This window comes from Aegilops tauschii, chromosome 6 (assembly GCF_002575655.3).
Source record: "Aegilops tauschii subsp. strangulata cultivar AL8/78 chromosome 6, Aet v6.0, whole genome shotgun sequence".
NCBI lineage: Eukaryota > Viridiplantae > Streptophyta > Magnoliopsida > Poales > Poaceae > Aegilops > Aegilops tauschii.
Genome location: NC_053040.3, coordinates 341,779,224 through 341,807,073, shown reverse-complemented (window position 1 = coordinate 341,807,073; position 27,850 = coordinate 341,779,224). Strand labels below are relative to the sequence as shown.

General features: G+C 40.7%; 1 protein-coding gene across 1 annotated transcript; it reads right to left on the bottom strand.

Moving 5' to 3' along the window:
* Nucleotides 1-21,009: 21,009 nt before the first annotated feature.
* Nucleotides 21,010-21,324, bottom strand: LOC141026073 (secreted RxLR effector protein 161-like). The gene has a single exon (XM_073502029.1). The coding sequence runs from the start codon at nt 21,322-21,324 to the stop codon at nt 21,010-21,012; it is 315 nt and encodes a 104-aa protein (XP_073358130.1).
* Between the last annotated feature and the right edge of the window lie 6,526 nt (nt 21,325-27,850).

The window sequence follows — 27,850 nt, the reverse complement described above, 5'->3', positions numbered from 1 at the left end:
GATCAAAATGTCTACTCTGATGTAATACACTACCATAAAGCTCCTGATCTGGAAGTATTTGAAAACAACCTTCTGTACACTATAGCTCATATTTTAGCATGAGGTTGTCTGTCAAAAGATCAATCAATTAAAGTTGCAATGTTATTGTGTGAACATCATGAACCTCTGAAATGTCGGGGTGTGTATATAAGATGAATCCTTCTCGAATGTTTATTTGTTTCCATAATAACTCTTGAATAAATGCATTTAGCTAACCAAATCAGTGATCCATGCAGAAGATATGTGGAATTAACAAAAATAACCATGCTCAAGTCAAGTTTCACCACACTACTGGTTCGCGCAGCTACCCTGTGCACTGTGATAACCTGGTAAGTCAAACATGTGTCTGGGGATGTGCAAACAGTTTATGTGACAGTAACCGGCAATTGTTTTCATGAGATTTTTCTGCCTTGTCTTCATAAATTTTATTGACCATAAGTTCATGTAAAACTTACCATTGCAGCCAATACATGTCTTTTGCACTTAAGTACATTAAGTACGATAGTTTCTTAGTTTGCTAGCAGTAATGAATATAACTGCTCCCTTGCCTACAGCCAATACATGTCTTTTGCACTTAATGATATCTCATCGTGAATAAATGAATAAAGTATAGTTCAATATTGGTACTATACATGTTGTTTCTTCACAAATGTTAGCTTGATGCTTATATGTTGTTTTCAGGGAGACAAATACAAGGAGAAAGAACCCACTACACTGGATTTATTCAAAGAGTGCCACTACAGCAGCAAAAAGAAAGGCTACACCGATGATGTGCAAGCTGCAATTGTAAGTCAGCTTTCAAAGATCACCAACCATCAAAATGTTAACCTTTTGTCATAGATCCAGTAGTAGGATAATAAGTAATTGCAAAATATACTTGTTATTTTCTGTCCTTGTGCTAAAATACTAGCTGCGTTCTGTCCTTGTGCTATAATACTTGCCACCTTTTGTCCTTGTGTAAAGTACTTGCTATTTTCTGTCCTTGTGCTAAAATACTTGTTGTCTTTGGCCTACAGTACTTGCAGCATACATGTAGTGACTAGAGTATAATTACATGTCCACATCTGTACATGGAAATGTGGCATACATATAGGCAAAACCTATTTGTCTCATGTTTTGCTCACCGTGTTCGTTTTCTTGCATGGCTAGGATGAAATGGAAGAGAAAGCTACTCAACCTACAGAAGATGGCCAACAATCCAACTCTGCAACCAAGGCTGTGGCTGAAGTTCTTACTAAGCACACTAAGAAGCCAATGTTTCTTAAGCATGTGGGGGTCCAGCACGTGCATGAGAGATCCAGTCATAGCGACCGTGAGGCAGAACAGGAAGCGCAGAAGAGGGGAAATGCTGAGCTTCGGGCCCTTGTTGAAACCTTGAACAATAAGTTACAGGAATCAGAAGAAGCAAGGATCAGGCAAGAAGAAGAAAGGACCAAGCAAGAAGAGGAGAACAGGAAAAAGCAAGCTGAGCTGGAAGCTAAATTAGACTTTTCACTAAATCTAATTCATCCAAGATAAGCTCATGAGTAAGTTGTTTGTCCAAGCAAAGTTCTGCTGGAAGCTGAATGTGCTAGAACCTGCCTTCTGCTATATGTTATTTTGTAGTGCAAACTACTTATGATGTTGCTGGATGCAAACTAAGTATTTTGTTGGTAGATGGAAGTTGTGTTGGATGTGTTATGTTTGATGGTTAGAGGATTTGGACATGGAAGTTTATTTATGTTAGATCAGTACTTACCTTATTGTAATGCTGGAGCTTAATTTGTGTTTGTGATGATGTGCATCTGTTCTGTCTATTTTACATTGTTGTTGTACCAAAAGAAAGTTCTTCATTGTGGTGGACCAAAATTGGTTTTTGAGCATTAATGTGCTAGATTTGGTACAGTGTAAACGGGCTGAGAAACAGCATACTGGACCATCAGAAACAGGCTAACAGATAAAAGTTTTTTAAAAATATGGGCCCGACAAAAATTAACAGGCCAAACAGTCCGGTATGCCTTATTTTTCCGGATATTCGACCTGGCTCGACAAATTAACTGGGCCACAATTATAGGCCCAAAGGGTAGAGGCCCAGATGAAGCCACATTAGATCCACATGGATGCCACGCAATACATCATGGCATGCAGATCCGTGACGGATCTGTCCGTCACCGAAACCCGGGACTGGGGCGGGCCGAGCCGGGGGCCTGATCAGTGACGGTCAGATACCGTCATGAATCTGTGACGGCTAAGCATTTCTGTCACGGAGTGTGCTGGTGCCAAATTATGACGCGCGGTACATGACAGATTCCGAATACGTCACGGAGGACAAGGCCTGACGGTTTTGTGCACTGTTGTGACGGTTTATATCTGTCACAGATAAGCAGGTTTCTTGTAGTGAAGGGACCATTTTCGACTGTATTGACTTACAAAGAGTACGAGATAAATGGGAATACATTTTACACGATCGCTCAAGATCAAAAGAGCACCAACCAAAGCAGTGGTGTCCGCTTTGATGCAGCAACCAAGAGGGGAAAGGACGCATATTATGGTTACATAGTGGACTTATGGGAACTTGACTATGGACATGATTTTAAGGTCCCTTTGTTTCAGTGCAAATGGGTCAATCTGTCAGGACGCGGGGTACATGTAGACCCACAGTACGGAATGACAACAGTGGATCTGAACAATCTTGGGTACACAATCGCACCATTCGTCCTAGCCAAATGATGTGGCACATGTTTTCTATGTGAAGGACATGTCTACCAAACCGAGAAAAAGAAAAGATAAGGAAGCGAATACATCATACGATGAGCCAAAGCGCCACATAGTTCTTTCAGGAGAAACAGACATCATGGGAGTGGAGGGCAAGATAGACATGTCTAAAGATTATGAAAAGTTTCATGAAATTCCTCCCTTCAACGTCAAGGCTGACCCAAGCACCCTGTTAAACGATGAAGATTATATATGGTTACGGCGCAATAAGCAAAGGACACAAGAGAAGAAAAAGTGAGGACTTTCTCTACACAACTACTATGATGATGCCTTTGATCTAGAATATCACTGCAGTTACATGTGAAGAAATGAAATGCCTTTCGTAATAGATGAGTTTATGTATGAAACCCTGATACTTCAAAAGAGATTGTCCATTTTGTACACGAAGTGCATCCAGTTTTTGCTATAACCCTCTCAACTTTTTAGAACATGCTATGTGGGTGAAATGATGATACCATGCCAACTTTCAACCTTTTCAGAGTTCATTTGAAGTGCTTTTTAATTTTAGGGTCATTTAGCTTTAAAAAATCAGTAAATGCATAAAAATACCAAATGAAGTCACAAAGGGTTGAAAATTGATGATGTGGCTTTGAATGGTGCATTTTGAACACACAAAAAGTCTGGAGTTCAAATAAGTTCAAAAAAATGAAATCCCTTTGTAACAAATGAGTTTTCGTCCGAAACCCTGATACTTCGAAAGAGATTGTCCGTTTTGTACACGAAGTGCATCTAGTTTTTGCCATAACCCTCTCAACTTTTAGAACATGCTATGTGGGTGAAATGATGATACCATGCCAACTTTCAACCTTTTCAGAGTTCATTTGAGGTGCTTTTCAATTTCAGGGTCATTTAGCTTAAAAAATCAGTAAATGCATGAAAAATACCAAATGAAGTCAGAAAGGGTTGAAAATTGATGATGTGGCTTTGAATGGTGCATTTTGAACATACAAAAAGCCTGGAGTTCAAATAAGTTAAAAAAATGAAATCACTTTGTAACAGATGAGTTTTCGTCCGAAACCCTGATACTTCGAAAGAGATTGTCCGTTTTGTACACGAAGTGCATCCAGTTTTTGCCGTAACCCTCTCAAAATTTTAGAACATGCTATGTGGGTGAAATGATGATACCATGCCAACTTTCAACCTTTTCAGAGTTCATTTGAAGTGCTTTTCAATTTCAGGGTCATATAGCTCAAAGAATGAACTAATAGCAAACAGAATGAACTAGAGAACTTTTATGAACCCTAATAGAAAAAAGAATGAACTAAAAGATTCAATTAAAATATTCTATTATGATCGACTAAAACAAAACTATAATATTCTTCAATAGCAAAAAGAATCAACTAAAAAGCTTTTATAAAACTCTAGTAGCAAAAGGAATCAACTAAAAAGATTTTATAAACCTCTTGTATTTTTTATACTAAAATTATATAAAATTTATGCAACTAAAATTATCAAAGTATTTTTAGTTCAAAACATTAATGGAAAAAAGAATTTTCATAAAGAATTTTTTTGTTAGAAACTTTAATAGCAAACTAAAATAACAAAATCAGTTTTTGATTAAAACAGACATTTAAATTAACCTAAAAATTACCAAATTGAATATAATGATAAAACACAGTAATATTAAATTGCAGGAAAAAGAATCACTCAAAAATCTATGTTTATAGTAAAAGTTATTCACAAACTAGTGATTCATAGAAATTTAAAAGAATTCAAATTTAAACTATTCAAATTTGAAAACTAATGGCACTAACAGAAAGTTTATAATTTTTGTGACCTAAAAGCAAAAAGTATCACTGAAAACTGTAAGTATTTAGCTGTAAGTAGAAGCAAAAGGAAATAAATAAAGCAAAAAGAAAAAAACTAGAAAAAATTAAAAAATGCCGCCTACTGGGCCACCACGGCCTGAATACGACTAGAAACCCATTGGGCCAGGATTCAGGCCCACAGCAGGCCCAGTAGGCCCACATGCAGAGGAGTGTGAGATTAGGCCCGTAAGCATGCAGTTGAGAGGAGCTCGAGAGGGTCGGCGCAACAACGCTTATAAACAACTCTTGAGCCCTCTCAGGTAGCAAGGTGGGACTAAACTTTTGGCCCCGGGCAGCACCACTTTGGTCCCGGTTCGTGGCACCAACCTGGACCAATACCCACCTTTGGTCCCGGTTGGTGGCACCAACCGGGACCAATGCCCCCTTTAGTCCCGGTTGGTGCCACCAACCGGGACCAATGCCCCCCTTTAGTCCCGGTTGGTGCCACCAACCGGGACCAAAGGTCTCTGCTTCCCGCCCTTTGGGCTGACGAAAAGAGACCTTTGGTCCCGGTTGGCGGCACGAACCAGGACCAAAGGGCAGTATTGGTCCCGGTTGGTGCTACCAACCGGGACTAAAGGCTTTGCTATATAAGATTACACTTCGGAATTTTTCACTTCTCATCTCGCAGTTGCCCCCGACAACACCGACGACATCGACGCCGCTAGGCTGCCCGGCGCAGTCCATTGCCCCCGCCGTCGCCCGCGCCCCTGCCCTGGCCCGCCCCTATTGTCGCCGTCGCCCCTGCCCCGAGCCCACGCCCCTGCCCCGCCCCATCATCACCATCGCCCCTGCCCCGAGCTCGCGCCCCTGCCCCGCTGACGTCGTCGCCGTCCTCGTTGTCGACCCCACGCCCCTGCCCCTCCTCACCTTGGTCCGGTCGGCGCCCTCCCTGTCCTCCTCCCTCCCGTGCCCCTGTTTTTTTCATATATATGCATGTTTTTTGTTCATATATAGATGATATGTATGTACATGTGTATATGATGATATGTATGTCTAGCTATATGATCATATGATGTATTTTTTCATAATGTTTCATAATTTGTTTTGTTTATATTACATGATGATTTTTTTTGTTCATAGATGATCATTGGTTATTATCAAAGTTGACCAAAGACATTGTTTTAGAGAAATTTTAAAATTTTAAAATGTTAAAATAACCTAATAACAAAATAACAAAATGAGGAGTTGGGTGACCAAATGACCAATGTGATTAGTTCATCATGATGATCTCTCGAGGCCACCCAAACCCTAGAAAAAAAAAGCGTTGTTGATCTCCTACCCCCTCCCGCCCCTACTGGACAAACTCTCGAGGTCACCCAAACCCCTAGAAGAAAACTCTGGTAACTTCGACATGAGCGGGGACATCGATCAACCCCCTCTCGCCCGACCAACTCTCGAGTCCACCCAAACCGAGACTGAAAAAGTGTTGTCAAGGCCACCACAAACCGGAAAAAGTCTAGATATATCGGAAAAACAAGTCTAGATATATCGGACATATGTATATATGTAGGATATCGGGTTTTCTTTCTAATAAAGAATTGTTGTCATCTATGTATCATTTTATATCGTGGTGGAAATATCGGGCGAGCAACTCTCGAGGCCACCCAAACCCTAGAAAAAAAGTGTTGTCGATCTCCTACCCCCTCCCGCCCCTACCCGACAAACTCTCGAGGCCAGCCAAACCCCTAGAAGAAAACTCCGGTAACTTCGACATGAGGGGGACGTCGATCAAACCCCTCTTGCCCGACCAACTCTCGAGTTCACCCAAACCGGGACAGAAAAAGCGTTGTCGAGGCCACCCCAAACCGGAACAAGTCTAGATATATTGAGGCCACCCAAACCCTGAAAGTATAACCCCGACCCGATAACTTCGACATGAGGGGGGACGTCGGACATGCATGAGAGAGGCGGTCCGCAACTAATCCATTGCTCATATATGCATATGATTCCTTGTTATGGTATTAGTTAGGTCTATGTTTGCCACTAATACAGATGCCCATCAATAGATATCAATGTGAGTGAGTAGGGATTGCCATGTAACGGATGCACTAGAGCTATAATTTTATGAAAGCTCAAAAAGAAACTAAGTGGGTGTGCATCCAACTCGCTTGCTCACGAAGACCTAGGGCAATTTGAGGAAGCCCATCGTTGGAATATACAACCAAGTTCTATAATGAAAAATTCCCACAAGTATATGAAAGTGACAACATAGGAGACTCTCTATCATGAAGATCATGGTGCTACTTTAAAGCACAAGTGTGGTAAAAGGATAGTAACATTGTCCCTTCTCTCTTTTCTCTCATTTTTTTATTTGGGCCTTCTCTCATTTTTTTTGGCCTCTTCTTTTCGTCTGGAGTCTCATCCCGACTTGTGGGGGAATCACAGTCTCCATCATCCTTTCCTCACATGGGACAATGCTCTAATAATGAAGATCATAACACTTTTATTTACTTACAACTCAAGAATTACAACTCGATACTTCATAACAAAATATGACTCTATATGAATGCCTCTGGCGGTGTACCAGGATGTGCAATGAATCAAGAGTGACATGTATGAAAGAATTATGAACGGTGGCTTGATACGTCTCCAACGTATCTCTAATTTTTGATGGTTCCATGCTATTATGTTATCTGTTTTGGATGTTTTATATGCATTAATATGTTATTTTATATGATTTTTGGGACTAACCTATTAACCTAGAGCCAGGTGCCAGTTTCTGTTTTTTTCCTTGTTTTAGAGTTTCACAGAAAAGGAATACCAAACGGAGTCCAAATGTAACAAAACTTTTGCCATGATTTTTCTTGGATCAGAAGACACCCAGGAGACTTGGTGTGCAATTCAAAGGAGCCTCGAGGCGGCCACAAGGGTGGAGGGCGCACCCAGGGGGTGGGGCGCGCCCCCCGACCATGTGGGCCCCTCGTAGCTCCCTTGACTATTCTTCCGCCTATATATACTCTTATACCCCAAACATCCAAGGGAGCTATGAAACCACTTTTCCACCGCCGCAACCTTCTGTACCCGTGAGATCCCATCTTGGGGCCTTTTCCGTCATCCTGCCGGAGGGGGAATCGATGACGGAGGGCTTCTACATTAACACCATTGGCTCTCCGATGAAGCGTCAGACCTACGGGTCCATAAGCTAGTAGCTAGATGGCTTCTTCTCTCTCTTTGATTCTCAATACTAAGTTCTCCGCGATGTTCTTGGACATCTATTCGATGTAAAACTCGTTTGCGGTGTGTTTGCCGAGATTTGATGAATTGTGGATTTATGATCAGCCTATCTATGAATATTATTTGAATCTCCTCCGAATTCTTATGTGCATGATTTGATATCTTTGCAAGTATCTTCGAACTATCGATTTGGTTTGGCCAACTAAATTGGTTTTTCTTGCAATGGGAGAAGTGCTTAGGTTTGGGTTCAATCTTGCGGTGTCCTTTCCCAGTGACAGTAGGGGCAGCAAGGCACGTATTGTATTATTGCCATCGAGGATAAAAAGGTGGGATTTTCATCATATTGCTTGAGTTAATCCCGCTACATCATGTCATCTTGCTTAATGCGTTACTCTGTTCTTATGAACTTAATACTCTAGATGCAGGCAGGAGTCGGTCGATGTGTGGAGTAATAGTACTAGATGCAGGCAGGAGTCGGTCTACTTGACACGGACGTGATGCCTATATTCATGATCATTGCCATAGATATCGTTATAACTTTGCGATTTTCTATCAATTGCCCGGCAGTAATTTGTTCACCCACCGTAATAATTTCTATCTTGAGAAAAGCCTCTAGTGAAACCTATGGCCCCCGGGTCTATTTCCGATCATATAAGTTTCCGATCTACAATTCTAGTTTCCTATTTACTTTATTTTGCAATCTTTACTTTTCGTTCCATAAACCAAAAATAACAAAAATATTACTTTACCGTTTATCCATCTCTATCAGATCTCACTTTGCGAATAACCGTGAAGGGATTGAACCCCTTTGTCGCGTTCGTTGCAACTTGATGTTTGTTTGTGCAGGTATTCGGTGTACTCTCCTACTGGATTGATACCTTGGTTCTCAAAACTGAGGGAAATACTTATGCACCTTTGCTGCATCACCCTTTCCTCTTCAAGGGAAAAACTAACGCAAGCTCAAGAGGTAGCAAGAAGGATTTCTGGCGCCGTTGCCGGGGTAATCTACACCAAGCCAAGACATACCAAGTACCCATCATAAACTCTCATGTCTCGCATTACACTATTCGCCATTCGCCTCTCATTTTCCTCTCCCACACATCTAAAACGATTTTTGAAAAGATTCGCCTTTTCTTCGCCCCTTTTCCGTTCGTCTTCTTCGCTTGCTTTTTGTGCTCGTGTGCTGGATTGCTTGCTTTGTCACGATGTCTCAAGATAATACCAAATTGTGTGACTTTCCCAATACCAACAACAATGATTTTATTAGTACTCCGATTGCTCCCGATGCGAATGCGGAATCTTGTGAGATTAATACTGCTTTGTTGAATCTTGTTATGAAAGATCAATTTTCCGGCCTCCCCAATGAAGATCGCATCCCATCTTAATAATTCTGTTGATTTGTGCAATATGCAAAAGAAAAAAGATGTGGATAATGATATTGTTAAGTTGAAGCTATTTCTGTTCTCGCTTAGGGATCGTGCTAAAACTTGGTTTTCATCTTTGCCTAAAAATAGTATTGATTCATTGAATAAGTGTAAAGATGCTTTTATTTCCAAGTATTTTGCTCCCGCTAAGATCATCTCCCTTAGGAACAATATTATGAATTTCAAGCAACTTGATCATGAACATGTTGCACAATCTTGGGTGAGGATGAAATGGATGATTAGAAATTGCCCTACTCATGGTTTGACTTTATGGATGATTATACAAAAAAATTATGCCGGACTAAATTTTGCTTCTAGAAATCTTTTAGATTTAGCTGCAAGAGGCACTTTTATGGAAATTACTTTAGGAGAAGATACTAAACTCCTAGATAATATTATGGTTAATTATTCTCAATGGCATACCGAAAGATCTTCCACTAGTAAAAAAAGTGCATGCAATTGAAGAAATAAATGTTTTGAGTGGAAAGATGGATGAGCTCATGAAATTGTTTGTTAGTAAGAGTGCTCCTATTTATCCTAATGTTATGACCTTCTCTACTTTGATTGAAAACAATAATGATTCTATGGATGTGAATTTTGTTGGTAGGAACAATTTTCGTAATAACGCGTATAGAGGTAATTTTAATCCTAGGCCGTTTCCTAGTAATTCCTCTAATAATTATGGTAATTCCTACAATAATTTCTATGGAAATTATAATAAGATGCCCTCTGAATTTGAGAATAGTGTTAAAGAATTTATTAGTTTGCAAAAGAATTTCAATGCTTTGATTGAAGCAAAATTGCTTAAGATTGATGATTTGGCTAGGAACGTGGATACAATTTCTCTTGATGTTGATCCTTTGAAACTTAGATCTATTCCAACTAAGCATGATATCGATGAGTCTCTCAAATCCATGAGAATTTCCATTGATGAGTGGAAAGAAAGAACCGCTAAGATGCGTGCTAAGAAAGATTGGTTTATAAAAGCGTGTTCTTCTAGTTTCCGTGAAAATAATGATGAAGATCTAAAAGTGATTGATGTGACTCCTATTGCATCTTTGTTTTCCAATGTAAATCTTGATAAAGATGGGACTGGAGATGAGTCAACTTTAGTTAGAAGGCGTCCCAATGATTCGAAGTTTTTAGAGCTTGATGTAAAAATTGATAAAAGTGGGATTGAAGAGGTCAAAACTTTAGATAGCAATGAACCCATTATTTTGGATTTCAAGGACTTTAATTATGATAATTTTTCTTTAATTGATTGTATTTCCTTGTTGCAATCCATGTTGAATTCTCCTCATTCTTATAATCAAAACAAAGCTTTTACTAAACATATCGTTGATGCTATGATGCAATCTTATGAAGAAAAGCTTAATTTGGAAGTTTCTATTCCTAGAAAACTTTATGATGAGTGGGAACCTACTATTAAGATTAATATTAAATATTATGAATGCTATGCTTTGTGTGATTTGGGTGCTAGTGTTTCCACGATTCCGAAAACTTTATGTGATGTGTTAGGTTTCCGTGAATTTGATGATTGTTCCTTAAATTTGCATGTTGCGGATTCTACTATTAAGAAACCTATGGGAAGAATTAATGATGTTCTTATTGTTGAAAATAGGAATTATGTGCCCCTAGATTTCATTGTTCTTGATATAGATTGCAATCCTACATGTCCTATTATTCTTGGTAGACCTTTCCTTAGAACGATTGGTGCAATTATTGATATGAAAGAAGGAAACATTAGATTTCAATTTCCGTTAAGGAAAGGCATGGAACACTTTCCAAGAAAGAAAATTAAATTGCCTTATGAATCTATTATGAGAGCCACCTATGGATTGCATGCCAAACATGATAATACTTAGATCTATTCGTGTTTTTATGCCTAGCTAGGGGCGTTAAACAATAGCGCTTGTTGGTAGGCAACCCAATTTTATTTTTGTTCTTGCTTTTTAGGTCCTGTTTTGCTTTGGATAAATCATTTAGCCTCTGGTTAGATGTGGTTTTGTGTCTTAATTAGTGTTTGTGCAAAGTAAGACCTATGGGATAACCTACGGTGATACTTAATTTGATCTTGCTGAAAAACAGAAACTTTTGCGCTCACGAAAACAATTCTCATTTTTAGATGGAGAGTGATTTTTAGTTCATTCTTTTTGCAGAATATTAATAAACAAATTATATATTATTTCCTAATTTCTAAGGATTTGTTTTAGTTACAGGAGCATTCGAAATATCCATATTTCTACACACTATTCTGTTTTTGACATATTCTGTTTTTCGCGTGTTGTTTGCATATTTTGATGCATCTATGGCTAGTATCGGGGGGTATGAACCATGGAAAAGTTGGAATACAGTAGATATTAAACCAATATAAATAAATAATGAGTTCACAACAGTACCAAAAGTGGTGATTTATTTTCTTATACTAACGGAGCTTACGAGATTTTCTGTTGGAGTTTTGTGTTGTGAAGTTTTCAAGTTTTGGGTAAGGATTTGATGGACTATGGAATAAGGAGTGGCAAGAGCCTAAGCCTGGGGATTCCCAAGGCACCCCAAGATAATATCCAAGGATGTCAGAAAGCCTAAGCTTGGGGATGCCCCAGGAAGGCATCCCCTCTTTCGTCTTCGTCTATCGGTAACATTACTTGATGCTATATTTTTATTCACCACATGATATGTGTTTTGCTTGGAGCGTCTTGTATGATTTGAGTCTTTGCTTTTTAGTTTGCCACAATCATCCTTGCTGTACACACATTTTGAGAGAGACACGCATGAATCGTGATTTATTAGAATGCTCTATGTGCTTCACTTATATCTTTTGAGCTAGGAAAATTTTGCTCGAGTGCTTCACTTATATCTTTTTATAGCATGGTGGTGGTTTTATTTTATAGAAATTGATGAACTCTCGTACTTCACTTATATTATTTTGAGAGTCTCTAAACATCATGGTAATTTGCTTTGGTTATAAAATTAGTCCTAAAATGATAGGCATCCAAGAGGGATATAATAAGAACTTTCATATAAAGTGCATTGAATACTATGAGAAGTTCGATTCCTTATGCTTGTTTTGAGATATGAAGATGGTGATATTAGAGTCATGCTAGTAAGTAGTTGCGAATTTGAGAAATACTTGTGTTAAATTTTGTGAGTCCCGTAGCATGCATGTATGGTGAACCGTTATGTGATGAAGTCGGAGCATGATTTATTTTTTGATTGTCTTCCTTATGAGTGGCGGTCGGGGACGAGCGATGGTCTTTTCCTACCAATCTATCCCCCTAGGAGCATGCACGTAGTACTTTGTTTCGATGACTAATAGATTTTTGCAATAAGTATGTGAGTTCTTTATGACTAATGTTGAGTCCATGGATTATAAGCACTCTCACCTTTCCGCCATTGCTAGCCTCTCTAGTACCGCGCAACTTTCACCGGTACCATAAACCCACCACATATCCTTCCTCAAAACAGCCACCATACCTACCTATTATGGCATTTCCATAGCCATTCCGAGATATATCGCCATGCAACTTTCCACTGTTATGTTTATTATGACACGCTCAATCATTGTCATATGTCTTTGCATGATCATGTAGTTGGCATCGTATTTGTGGCAAAGCCACCATTCATCATTTTTTATACATGTCGCTCTTGATTCATTGCACATCCCGGTACACCGCCGGAGGCAATCACATAGAGTCATATTTTGTTCTAAGTATCGAGTTGTAATTCTTGAGTTGTAAGTAAATAAAAGTGTGATTATCTGCATTATTAGAGCATTGTCCCATGTGAGGAAAGGATGATTGAGACTATGATTCCCCCACAAGTCGGGATGAGACTCCGGACGAAAAAAAGAGGCCAAGACATGAGAGAAGGCCCAAATAAAAAAATGAGAGAAAAGTGAGAAAGGACAATGTTACTATCTTTTTTGCCACACTTGTGCTTCAAAGTAGCACCATGATCTTCATGATAGAGAGTCTCCTATGATATCACTTTCATTTACTAGTGGGAATTTTTCATTATAGAACTTGGCTTGTATATTCCAATGATGGGCTTCCTCAAATTTCCCTAGGTCTTCGTGAGCAAGCGAGTTGGATGCACACCCACTTAGTTTCTTTTTGAGCCTTCATAAACTTATAGCTCTAGTGCATCCGTTGCATGGCAATCCCTACTCACTCACATTGATATCTATTAATGGGCATCTCCATAGCCCGTTGATATGCCTAGTTGATGTGAGACTATCTCCCTCTTTTTGTCTTCTCCACAACCACCATCTAGTCCACCTATAGTGCTTTGTCCATGGCTCATGCTCATGCATTGCGCGAAAGTTGAAAAAGTTTGAGAACATCAAAAGTATGAAACAATTGCTTGGCTTGTCATCGGGGTTATGCATGATTTAAATATTTTGTGTGATGAAGATGGAGCATATCCAAACTATATGATTTTGTAGGGATAAGCTTTCTTTGGCCATGTTATTTCGAGAAGACATAATTATTTTGTTAGTATGCTTGAAGTATTATTGTTTTTATGTCAATATTAAACTTTTGTTTTGAATCTTACGGATCTGAACATTCAGGCCACAATAAAGAGAATTACATGGATAAATATGATAGGTAGCATTCCACATCAAAAATTCTGTATTTATCATTTACCTACTCGAGGACGAGCAGGCATTAAGCTTGGGGATGCTTGATACGTCTCCAACGTATCTATAATTTTTTTATGTTTCCATGCTATTATATTATCTGTTTTGGATGTTTTATATGCATTAATAAGCTATTTTATATGATTTTTGGGACTAACCTATTAACCTAGAGCCCAGTGCCAATATTTGTTTTTTCCTTGTTTTAGAGTTTCGCAGAAAAGGAATACCAAATGGAGTCCAAACGGAATAAAACTTTCGCCATGATTTTTCTTGGACCAGAAGACACCCAGGAGACTTGGAGTGCAAGTCCGAGGAGCCTCGAGGCGGCCACAAGGGTGGAGGGCGCGTCCAGGGGGTGGGGCGCGCCCCGCGACCATGTGGGCCCCTCGTAGCTCCCCTGGCCTAATTCTTCAGCCTATATATACTCTTATACCCCAAAAACATCCAGGGGATCCACGAAAACACTTTTCCACCGCCGCAGCCTTCTCTACCCGTGAGATCCCATCTTGGGGCCTTTTCCGGCATCCTGCCGGAGGGGAAATTGATGACGGAGGGCTTCTACATCAACACCATTGCCTCTCTGATGAAGCGTGAGTAGTTTAGTACAGACCTACGGGTCCATAGCTAGTAGCTAGATGGCTTCTTCCCTCTCTTTGATTCTCAATACAAAGTTCTCCTCGATGTTCTTGGAGATCTATTCGATGTAATACTCTTTTGCGGTGTGTTTGCTGAGATCCGAGGAATTGTGGATTTATGATCAGCTTATCTATGAATATTATTTGAATCTCCTCTGAATTCTTATATGCATGATTTGATATCTTTGCAAGTCTCTTTGAATTGTCGATTTGGTTTGGCCAACTAGATTGGTTTTTCTTGCAATGGGAGAAGTGCTTAGCTTTGGGTTCAATCTTGCGGTGTCCTTTCCCAGTGACAGTAGGGGCAGCAAGGCACGTATTGTATTGTTGCCATCGAGGATAAAAAGATGGGCTTTTCATCATATTGCCTGAGTTAATCCCGCTACATCATGTCATCTTGCTTAATGCGTTACTCTGTTCTTATGAACTTAATACTCTAGATGCAGGCACGAGTCGGTCGATGTGTGGAGTAATAGTACTAGATGTAGGCAGGACTCGGTCTACTTGACACGGACGTGATGCCTATATACATGATCATTGCCTTAGATATCGTTATAACTTTGCGCTTTTCTATCAATTGCTCGGCAGTAATTTGTTCACCCACCATAATAATTTCCATCTTGAGAAAAGCCTCTAGTGAAACCTATGGCCCCGGGTCTATTTTCGATCATATAAGTTTCCGAACTACAATTCTAGTTTCCTATTTACTTTATGCAATCTTTACTTTTCATTCCATAAACCAAAAATAACAAAAATATAACTTTACCTTTTATCCTTCTCTATCAGATCTCACATTGCGAATAACCGTGAAGGGATTGACAACCCCTTTGTCGCGTTGGTTGCAACTTGATGTTTGTTTGTGCAGGTATTCGGTGGCTTGTTGTGTACTCTCCTACTGGATTGATACCTTGGTTCTCAAAACTGAGGGAAATACTTACGCTCCTTTGCTGCATCACCCTTTCCCCTTCAAGGGAAAAACCAACGCAAGCTCAAGAGGTAGCATGGCTTTTCCACAAATACGATGTCAACTACATGATCATGCAAAGCAATATGACAATGATGGAACGTGTCATAATAAACGGAACGGTGGAAAGTTGCATGTCAAAATATCTCGGAATGGCTATGGAAATGCCATAATAGGTAGGTATGGTGGCTGTTTTGAGGAAGGTATATGGTGGGTTTATGGTACCGGCGAAAGTTGCGCGGCACTAGAGGCTAGCAATGGTGGAAGGGTGAGAGTGCATATAATCCATGGACTCAACATTAGTCATAAAGAACTCACATACTTATTGCAAAAATCTATTAGTTATCGAAATGAAGTACTCCGCGCATGCTCCTAGGGGGATAGATTGGTAGGAAAAGACCATCGCTCGTCCCTGACCGCCACTCATAAGGAAGACAATCAATAAATAAATCATGCTCTGACTTCGTTACATAACGGTTGACCATACGTGCATGCTACGAGAATCACAAACCTTAACACAAGTATTTCTCCAATTCACAATTACTTACTAACATGACTCTAATATCATCTTTATATCTCAAAACAATCATAAGGAATTAAACTTCACATAGTTTTCAATGCACTTTATATGAAAGTTTTTATAATATCCCTCTTGGTTGCCCATCATATTAGGGCTAAATTCATAACCTAAGAAAATTACCATGCTGTTTAGAGACTCTCAAAATAATATAAGTGAAACATGAGAGTTCATCAATTTCTTCAAAATAAAAACCACCGCGGTGCTCTAAAAAGATATAAGCGAAGTACTAGAGCAAATGACAAACTACTCCAAGAGATATAAGTGAAGATCAATGAGTAGTCGAATAATTATGTGAATATGTGAAGACTCTCTAAAATTTAATAATTTCGGATCTTAATATTTTATTCAAACATCAATAAAATACTAATAAAAGAAATGACGCTCCAACCAAAACACATATCATGTGGTGAATAAAAATATTGCTCCAAGTGAGGTTACCGATGAACGAAGACGAAAGTGGGGATGCCATCCAGGGCATCCCCAAGCTTAGATGCTTGGTTGTCCTTGAGTATTACCTTGGGGTGCCTTGGGCATCCCCAGCTTAGGCTTTTGCCACTCCTTATTCCATAGTCCATCGAAACTTCACCCAAAACTTGAAAACTTCACAACACAAAACTCAACAGAAAACTCGTAAGGTCCGTTAGTATAACAAAGCAAATCACCACTTAGGTACTGTCAAGACAAGATTCATAATTTTTCTCACATGATGCCTACTATACCCTATTATTTCTAAAATTTATATTAAGCAATATAAGCCATAGAAACTAGAAAACAAGCAAACTATGCATCAAAAAACAGAACAGTCTGTAAAGATCTAAATTGAAAGCATACTTCTGTAACTCCAAAAATTCTAAGAAATTAGGACATTCTAGACAATTTGTATATTAATATTTTTTAAAAAATTCAGATCAAAATCATGTTCTAGTTAATTTTCAAAATTCCTGGACTGAGAGCAAAAGTTTCTGTTTTTTTCACAGAATCAAGTTAACTATCACCATAGACCATCCCAAAAGTCTTAGTTGGAACATTATTGAAACAAAAGCTATAAAACATGATTACTACAGTATATTAATCATTTGAACACACAAAAACAGTAGGTAATGGTGTTGGGTTGTCTCCTAACAAGCGCTTTTCTTTAATGCCTTTCTAGCTAGACATGATGATTTCAATGATGCTCACATAAAAGATAAGATTGAAACATAAAGGGAGTATCATGAAGCATATGACTAGAACATTAAAGTCTAACCCACTTCCTATCCATATGGATTTTTTGAGCAAATAACTTATGGGAGCAATAAGCAACTAGCATAGGAAGGCAAAACAAGCATAACTTCAAGATTTTCAACGCATAGAGAGGAAACTTGATATTATTGCAATATGTAAAAGCATATGTTCCTCCCTCATAATAATTTTCAGTAGCATCATGAATGAATTCAACAATATAACTATCATATAAAAGCATTATTTTTATGATCTACAAGCATATAAATTTTACTACTCTCCACATAAGCAAAATTCTTCTCATTCGGAATAGTGGGAGGAAAACTTAACAAAATAACAATCATGTGAGGCATAATCCATTTGAAAATTAAAATCATGATGACAAGTTTCATGGTTATAATTATTCTTTATAGCATACATGTCATCACAATAATCATCATAGATAGCAACTTTGTTCTAATAATCAATTGGAACCTCTTCCAAAATGGTGGATTCATCACTAAATAAAGTCATGACCTCTCCAAATCTACTTTTATCAATATTATGAAAATATTCAACACCCTCCAAAATAGTGGGATCATTACCTAGAGTTGACACTCTTCCAAACCCACTTTCATCAACATAATCATCATAAATAGGAGGCATGCTATCATCAAACATAGCATCCCCAAGCTTATGGCTTTGCCTATCATTAGCATCATGGATATTCAAATAATTCATACTAACAACATTGCAATCATGCTCATCATTCAAATATTTCATGCCAAACATTTTATTGACTTCTTCTTCTAACACTTTGGCACAATTATCAGAATCCTTATTTTTATGAAAGACATTAAAAAGATGAAGCATATGAGGCAACCTCAATTCCATTTTTAGTTTTCTTTTATAGACTAAACTAGTGATAAAAACAAGAAACTAAAAGATTCAATTGCAAGATCTAAAGATATACCTTCAAGCACTAACCTCCCCGGCAACGGCGCCAAAAAAGAGCTTGATGTCTACTACGCAACTTTCTTCTTGTAGACCTGTGTTGGGTCTCCAAGCGCAAAGTTTTGTAGGACAGTAGCATATTTCCCTCAAGTGGATGACCTAAGGTTTATCAATCTGTGAGAGGCGTAGGATGAAGATGGTCTCTCTCAAACAACCCTACAACCAAATAACAAAGAGTCTCTTGTGTCCCCAACACACCCAATACAATGGTAAATTGTATAGGTGCACTAGTTCGGCGAAGAGATGGTGATACAAGTGCAATATGGATGGTAGATATAGTTTTTTGAAATCTGAAAATATAAAACAGCAAGGTAGCAAGTGGTAAAAGTGAGCGAAAACGGTATTGAAATGCTTGGAAACAAGGCCTAGGGTTCATACTTTCACTAGTGCAAGTTCTCTCAACAATGATAACATAATTGGATCATATAACAATCCCTCAACGTGCAACAAAGAATCACTCCGAAGTTTCTGTCGGAGAACGTCGGACGAAAACGTGCATCAAACCCTATGCATAGATTACCCCAATGTCACCACGGGAATCCGCAAGTTGAGTGCCAAAACATACATCAAGTGAATCAATATAACATCCCATTGTCACCACGGATATCCCATCGCAAGACATACATCAAGTGTTCTCAAATCCAATACTCAATCCAACATAATGATGCCTCAAAGAGCAAGACTCAATTCATCACAAGAAGGTAGAGGGGAGAAACACCATATGATTCAACTATAGTAACAAAGCTTGCGCTACATCAAGGTCGTGTCATATCAAGAACACAAGAGAGAGAGAGAGATCAAACACATAGCTACTGGTACATACCCTCAGCCCCGAGGGTGAACTACTCCCTCCTCGTCATGGAGACAGCCGGGATGATATGAAGATGGCCACCGGTGATGGTTTCCCCCTCCGGCAGGGTGCCGGAATGGGCTCCCGATTGGTTTTTGTGGCTACAAAGGTCTGCGGCGGTGGAACTCTTGATCTAGGTTTCTTTCTGGGGGTTTCTATATTTATAGGAATTTTTGGCGTCGGGAACAAGTCAGGGGGGTCCACGAGGCGACGACAAGACAGGGGGCGGGCGCCCTCCAGCCTTGTGGAGGCCTCGTGGCTTTTCTGGCCCAACTCTTTTTCTTCGGGGGCTTCTTCTGGTCCATCAAAAATTACCATAAATTTTCAGCTCATTTGGACTCTGTTTAATATTACTTTTCTGCGAAACTCAAAAACAAGGGGAAAACAGAAATTGGCACTGGCTCTAGGTTAATAGGTTAGTCCCAAAAAACATATAGAATAGCATATAAATGCATATAAAATTTCCAAGATAGATAATATAATAGCATGGAACAATAAAAAATTATAGATACGTTGGAGACATAACGGGTGTGCCCAGGGGGTAGGCGCATCTTGATGCCTTGTGGGCCCCATGTGGCTCCGTCTGACCTAATTCCACCTCTATAAATTATCAAAAATCGGAAACCAGCAAAGAGCCACCAAAAAATACTTTTTCCGCCACCACAAGTTTATGTTCTTCCGCGATCCCATGTGGAGGCCTTTTTGGTACTCTGCCGGAGGGGAAATCAATCACGAAGGGCTTCTACATCAACCTTGTTGCCCTTCCAATGATGTGTGAGTAGTTTACTGTAGACATACGGGTCCATAGCTAGTAGTTAGATGGCTTCTTCTCTCTCTTTGATCTTCAATACAATGTTCTCCTCGATGTTCTTGGATATCTATTCAATGTAATCTTCTTTTGCGGTGTGTTTGTTGGGATCTGATGAATTGTGGGTTTATGATCAGATTATTCATGCATATTAATTGATTCTTCTCTGAATTCTTTTATGCATGATTATTATAGCTTTGATTTCTCTCTCTATTTGTTTGGTTTGACTAACTAGATTGATCTATCTTGCAATGGGAGAGGTGCTTTGTAATGGGTTCAATCTTGCAGTGCTCAATCCTAGTGACAGAAGGGGACACGAGACGTATTTGTATTGTTGCCATTAGGGGGAAAACGACGGGGTTTCTTCATATTGGTTGGATTTACTTTCTCCACATCATGTCATCTTGCTTAAGGTGTTACTCCGGTTTCATAAACTTAATACTCTAGATGCATGCTGGATAGCGGTCAATGGGTGGAGTAATAGTAGTAGATGCAGGCAGGAGTCGGTCTACTTGTCTTGGACGTGATGCCTATATACATGATCAGTGCCTTGAATATCGTCATAACTATGCGCTTTTCTATCAACTGCCCAACAGCAATTTGTTTACCCACCATATGCTTCTAGTTCGAGAGAGAAGCCTCTTGTGAAAACTAGTCTACCTTTATCATATATTAAAGCCAAAATACCTTGCTGCAATTCATTTACTGTTCTTTTATTTTTGTGTTTTATTTATCTATCTATCACTATCATATTTGATACTTGCAAATAACCGCCAAGGGGATTGACAACCCCCTTGATCGCGCTGGGTGCAAGTATTTGCTCTTTTGTGTGTAGGTGTTGTTAACGAGGTTTCGCGTGGTTCTCCTACTTGATTGTTAAACTTGGTTCTTAACTGAGGGAAATACTTATCTCTACTGTGCTACATCATCCTCTCCTCTTCGAGGAAATCCCAACGCAGCTCACAAGTAGCATGCGCCAAGTCTTGGGGAGTCTTCCTTGTATGCGTCATGGGTTGCCCGAAGTGATCCATGAATGAACCGCCATGGGGATTCTCGGCTCGATTCATCTGGTCGGGAAACATCATGATGAGTACCCCCTAGTCCAGGACAGCATCACTCACCGATTGCCAGTGATGGGACTGCTCCCGAGGAAGAACAACATGCCACAGGTGCTCTTCCCCGAGTTCACGTCACCAGCGTGGTCGAAGTGGCTGTAGCCGACCAAGTTCTCGCCGTCACCACCGCGATAGACACAACCATGCATGGTCGTGCCTCCAATGTACCGGAGCAGGTGCTTGACCACTGCAAGATGATCGCTGGCGGGAGCCTCCATGAACTTGCTTAGGAACCCAAAGGTGAACGAGATATCCAGCCGGGTGTGCACAAGATACCTCAGGCTGCCGATGACATTTCTATAGAAAGTAGCATCCATTGGTTTCTCGGGGCTCTACTTACTGAGCTTGAGTCATGCCTCTATCGGGTCGGCCTTGCATGGCGTGGCAGTCTTTCAGGCCTGATCGCTCGAGCATCTTCGTGGCATAGGCCTCCTGGGTGATCGTCGTGTGACCACCTCCTAGTTCACCTCTAGCCCGAGGTAGTACTGAAGCAGCCCGAGGTCACTCATGCTGAAGAGTCGCTTCATCTCCTACTTGAAGCGGAGCACACCTTAGTGTGCTCGGCACCAGCGATGACGAGGTCGTCAACGTAGATGTCGATGTAGACGCCATGCTCGGAGGCACTACAAGTGAAGTCGAGTGAGGCCAAGCACACGTCCAACTGGGCGTTCTATGCCCTTGGTACATGGAGGAGACCATACAGGGCCTTGTGTAGCTTGTACACACCCTGCTCGCATCCTTCGGTGATGAAGCTAGGTGGATGGGAGATGTAGACCTCCTCCTCGAGGTTTCCGTTCAGGAACGCCGACTTAACGTCTTTGTGGTGGACCTCCCAGCCTTGATGTTCTGCTCGGGTAAGGATAAGTCAAACGGACTTGAGCCTTGCCATGGGTGCGAAGACTTCCTTGAAGTCCATCTTTTGCATGTTGCACATAACCTTTTGCGACTAGTTGGGCCATGTGCTTGATTATGGTGCCATGCTGATCATCCTTCTTTACCTTGAACACCCTCTTGACGGGGGCGATGATAACCCCGACGATGATGACTATGACCTGGGGGCCAAGGAGGAGCGTGCCCTCGACCATGAAGAATACGGCGTTATCGGGCAGCCCCTCGGGACGCCTTAGCTCGAGAACATGCGACAACGATTGGTGATACGTCCCCAACGTATCTATAATTTATGAAGTATTCATGCTGTTATTTTATCATTGTTGGATGTTTTACAATCATTTTATAGCAACTTTATATCACCTTTTGGGACTAACCTATTCACCCAGTGCCCAGTGCGAGTTGCTGTTTTTTTGCTTGTTCTTTACATCGCAAGAAATCAATATCAAACGGAGTCCAAACACCGCGAAACTTTTTGCGGATTTTTTATGGACCATAAGACCACCAATGGGCCAGAGCAACACCTGGGGGGTGCCCCGAGAGGGGCACAACCCACCAGGGTGCGCCTGGGGGCCCAGACTTGCCCAGGTGGGTTGGGCCCACCTCGGTGGCCTCCCGCACCCCCTCTTTACCCTATAAATTCACAAATATTCCAAAAACCCTAGTTAACCTAGATCAGAAGTTCTGCCGCCGCAAGGCTCTGTAGCCACCAAAAACCAATCTAGACCCCGTTCTGGCACCTGCCGGAGGGGGGGATCATCTTCGGTGGCCATGTTCATCATCCCGGCGGCCACCACGATGAGGAGGGAGTAGTCTACCCTCGGGGCTGAGGGTTTGTACCAGTAGCTATGTGTTTAATCTCTCTCTCTCTCTCATCTTCTTGAGATGTCACGATCTTGATGTATCGCGGGCTTTGTTAATATAGTTGGATCATATGGTGTTTTCCCCTCTCTATCTTGTCGTGATGAATTGAGTTTTTCCCTTTGAGATTTCGTTGTCATCGGATTGAATACTTTTATGGATTTGAGAACACTTGATATATGTCTTGCAATTGAATACTCGTGGTGACAATAGGGTATCGTATTGATTAACTTGATATATGTTTTGGCACTCAACTCGCGGATTCCCGAGGTGACATTGGGGTAATCTATGCATAGGGGTGATGCACGTTCTTCTCTTTGTTTCTCCGGTAGAAATCTTGGGGCACTCTTTGAAGTTCTTTGTGTTGGATTGAGTATTATGAATATGAATTTGCTTTGGTGTTATTTTAGTACGAACTCTAGGATAGATCGAACGGAAAGAATAGCTTTGTGTTATTTTAGTACGAACTCTTGAATAGATCGAACGAAAAGAATAACTCTGAGGTGGTTTCGTACCCTACAAACAATTTATTCTTATGTTCTCCGCTAGATAGGAACTTTGGAGTGAATCTTCATCGCACATTGAGGGACGGTTATACGATCCAATTATATTAGCATTGTTGAGAGGTTGCACTACACTACTGCAGGATGCTGCTAACGCGACACTATGATCAGAGACCCTTCGACGAAACTGTGTGCGATGCCATAATCATAAACGGTGGTGTAAAAAACCGTCAAAAAAGGTGCAAAACGTTTGCGATGGCGGAGCCATCAAATACGCTTCAGATTTTAGTTGCGTATGCGATGTAGGGCATACGGTACAGTTCAATTAACTGTTTTTGATGAGGAGGAACAAAAGAAACGGGCAGCCAGATGGAGGTGTGTGCGATATACAGCATACGGTTTACTCGGATTAACTGTTTGTGATTAGGCAACACAAAATAAACGGTCAGCCAGATCAAGGTGTGTGTGATATACGGCATGCGGTTCACTCGGATGAACTGTTTGCGTTGAGACATGAGAACAGAAACGGTTCAACTTAACAAGATGTGGTTGATACACGGCAAACAGGTCTGTAATCAGAAATGTGTGTGAAGACCGATAATAACACAGACGGTTGCTGCTAATAAGACGTGTGTGTTGTGTGATGGGATTGCATACAGAACAATATATATATATATATATATATATATATATATATATATATATATATATATATATATATATATATATATGACAAATTTTATCTACAAGCAGTGGTAGTCACCACCACCTTCTTTGGCCTCCACGTGTTCCTCTTCCCCCTCCCTCAAACGTGGAATCAAGTTAGGCGGGTAAATGGATACTGTTAATGGGTGCCCATGCAATTAGTAGGCAGAAACTAATTCAGTTTTTATAATAAAATAATCCGGCAAGTTGGTGACAGGTTGTTGCAACCACCTCCTTAATCCATGCGTGTGTACAACAATTTTTCCATCGGATAAGCATATGAACGTGATATTATTGCACTATAGATGGTAATTTTTTATCCAGAGTACATACTTAGTTTTTTTTAGTTTTTATTGGAAATAGGTAGTATGGGAATGTATAACTCTTTTTGGATTCTTTAATATAATACAAAATATATTGCCCATTTTAAAACCGCATAGAGTATACTCATGTATACCTGTAGGCTATAGTATGGAGTTTTTCTTTTTTTTAAGGATCTGTAGTATGGAGTATGAACATGTAATGATTGTAGTATGGAGTATGCACTACTAACCTAAAATTGGAGTACGAAGTATAACCATTTGATTATTGGAGGTATGGAGTATTAACACCAAGCTGGAGTATGGAATATTAAAACCCTTTTACGTGTATTTGTCCCAAAAAAGTAGTGTCTCGTGTGTATGTTCGTTTTAGAATTATGGTGCGTACAACATACTATACTATAGTATGGAGTATATTTACAAATTTACACATGGAGTATGTGTATGTGTATATAGAAGTTTTTCTTCACAAAGAGTATGTGTGTATGTGTGTGTATATATGTATATAATCTTTAGAAAAAAAGAGTATGTAGTATATCTTTTTCATGTATACATAGTTTTTTTAGTATGTAGTATGTAGTATGTTGTATGAAATTTAAGTAAAATAGTGTTGAGTTCCATACATCAACAAGCTATATCCATGTCCAATTTAATTAGGATCTTGTAATGATCACGTACAACGTAATTCTCTGTAGCAGCCATATAGGTAGCACGTTTGTAGGTAGTATTATAGAGTATATGTGTATATAAAAAGGGAGTATGTCCCGGCAAAAAAAGAAGAAGAAAAAGAAGTATGTATGGAGTATACATATAGAAGTACCGTGAACGTGATTTACAACGGTATATCTACATAGACATCAAGCTGATGCATCCGATCAGATCAGTTTGAAGTAGTACGCGGCATGCATGTACATGATGCAGACGTGATGCCATGCATGGATCATCGGAAGATCTCAATGGGAGGTTCCCATGATCTCTGCCACCGTACATCATTAGCGGACCCGTTGTCGTATGTTGCCCTTGCACCGCTGAACTTGTGGACATGCGGCCATTCGTCGTCGTTGCCGTCGCAACTAAGTAGGGCTGCATCTGAGCATCTACAGCAGCCGTACGTTGTTCTCGTCGCAGCTGACATGCCGATAGTCGCCTGTTAGTTTCTGCGCCTCCTAGGTATTGACGGCGTCGGCAAACACTCGCATGCAGGAGCAGCATCAATCCATGCGCGCCCAAGACAGGACTCAGCGGAAAAAAGGAATAAAAATCAGTATGATGTATACGTACGATTGCTTTTCGATCCAATTTCATACTTGAAACACGTCATTACAGTTGGCAGGGATGGGGAAGGACATGGCCGGAGGCCGGCGCTGGAGAACATTGGAGCCATGTCCCGCCTGATGATTCAACAAAAGCAGAATAGGAAATGAATCAGCCTCTCACGTATATGCATGTACTTCAGCAGAACAATGATTGCGTACCTTTTTCCTTTTGTCGTTTTGTTGAATTCCGCTGGACGTAGAGATCTAGTTGGAGAGAGAGATGAGGTTATTTAGATTGCATGCATCCTCCAGATCCAATCTTAAATATATACAGACGACCAAAATGATCGGCTAGGCCAAGAAAATCGGGAGCTCAGCAAACTAATTAAGCGGGTCCAAATAAATCCAGCTTGCCTCCACCCATAACCGGTTAAGATGAGATCGGATCTTGATGCAATCAGATGGCAGTAGGGGCAATATATATAGGTGGCTACTACACACATGACATTTCTACACACCAATAACGTAAACTATATATTACATGCATGAATAACTAGCATAAACGATCATCTGATCATCGTCAACTTCTTGTGATGCTTGCTCTGCTTGTGGCTCGATCTAGGCTCGTCGATTTGGGTAACGAGGCACTTCCTCATGTCAACGATCCGCCTGTGTATCTCGTAGCATGTGTACACGCTCTTGGCCGCGAACCTGAGGTGAGGTTCATCCAGTTGCCGCATCCAGGCCCTGTGCCAGGATAGGGGACTTGTTCTCTGGGCATCCTGGTTCATCTTTTCGTAGTAGGGGTCGATGATGGCCGAGGCGAGTTCGACCAGGGAGTCTTTCTTCGTGCTGCCCCAGACCCTGTAGTGGTCACGGATTTCGACAAGTTTCTTGCAGGCCAAGACCGTAACACTGAGCGCATTTACATCGTCTTTGGTTTCCACCGTGGCGAACTTGTAGTCGGTGCTGTTGACAAACCTGTTGAAACGGTCGCAAGGCTCTGTGGCCATGCAGTAGTGGTAGATGAGGACATGATGGCGCACGCACAACTGGGCGATGGCAACCTTCTGATCTATGCCGGGACGACCGGCGGTGTACTAGAGGTCGATTCCGACCATCTTGTACTTGTCTCGAGCAAGCAACTGCTCAACGCTATTGATGTACTCGTCCACCACGGCCGGGTCGATGGTGTACACCACCGAGAGATCCGTCTCCCTCGCGTGGGTCTCCACTCTATGCTCGCCAAACTCCATTGGAGCGCCGCTGGACATCCCCTCTCTATGTGTCGTCGTGGGTGTGCTTGTTGTGTTGCGGGGCGCGATCGAAAGGTTGAAGAGACTAAGGTTATAATGGCCGCGCGAATTAAATGGGAAGCCGGACGGCCAGGAATATCGGCAGGCCCTGATGGCAGTTCTAATTTGCAGCGCGTAACTCCATTGTGCCGCACGTAACTGCATCGCGTGGCAACGCGCGCGGCGCAACCGCATGCATATGGGGCCCCCGACGTGATCGTGCGCACGCCCAACCGCTGGCAGAGCGCGTGCGGAGGGACGCGAGCAGAGCGCTCCGCGGTCGCCTCAATGGCGAGCAACCATATATATATATATATGACAAATGTTTCCTACAAGCAGTGATAGTTACCACCACTTGCGTTTTGTATGTTGTATGTACTATCTATCGAAACCGAGAGTATGTACGTGTAGTACGTAGTATATAACAATAACTAGGTAGTATATATATACTAATTTTTAGGTAGTATGTACCATGTTTTGAGTATGCTCTTTTTTATGTATAAATATGTACGTATTTCACAAATATAACAATAACTATGGGCTCATATTTTAATTTTTTTTTATGTAACTTGCTTTGAAATATCTTACATATAGTATATGAACATATTTAAAATAATAAAATAGTATATATAGTACCACAGGGTAGTATATGAGATATGTGGGGTAACATCCACCGGGTGGTAGGATGGATTTTCCCTATATATATATATATATATATATATATATATATATATATATATATATATATATATATATATAGTAGTTGAACACGCAAGGAAAAGTTGTCCACAAGCCGAGCGCGCCGACGGACGCGAGCAGAGCGTGCCGCATCGTCTAACGGCGAGCACAGCGCGCTGCGCCGCCTAACGGCGAGCAGAGCTTGCCGAGGGACGCGAGCAGAGGCCGGCACAGTGATATGTGGAAAATAATATGAATTGTGCGAGCGATGTCGGAAACATCAAGCACGAATCATATTAGAGTTGCGTGTGCGATACGTGGCATACAGTTGATCCTT

What these genes read in the sequence shown, in the direction of transcription:
- LOC141026073 (XM_073502029.1), bottom strand. Translation starts at nt 21,324, where the DNA reads ATGGATGCTACTTTCTATAGAAATGTCATCGGCAGCCTGAGGTATCTT.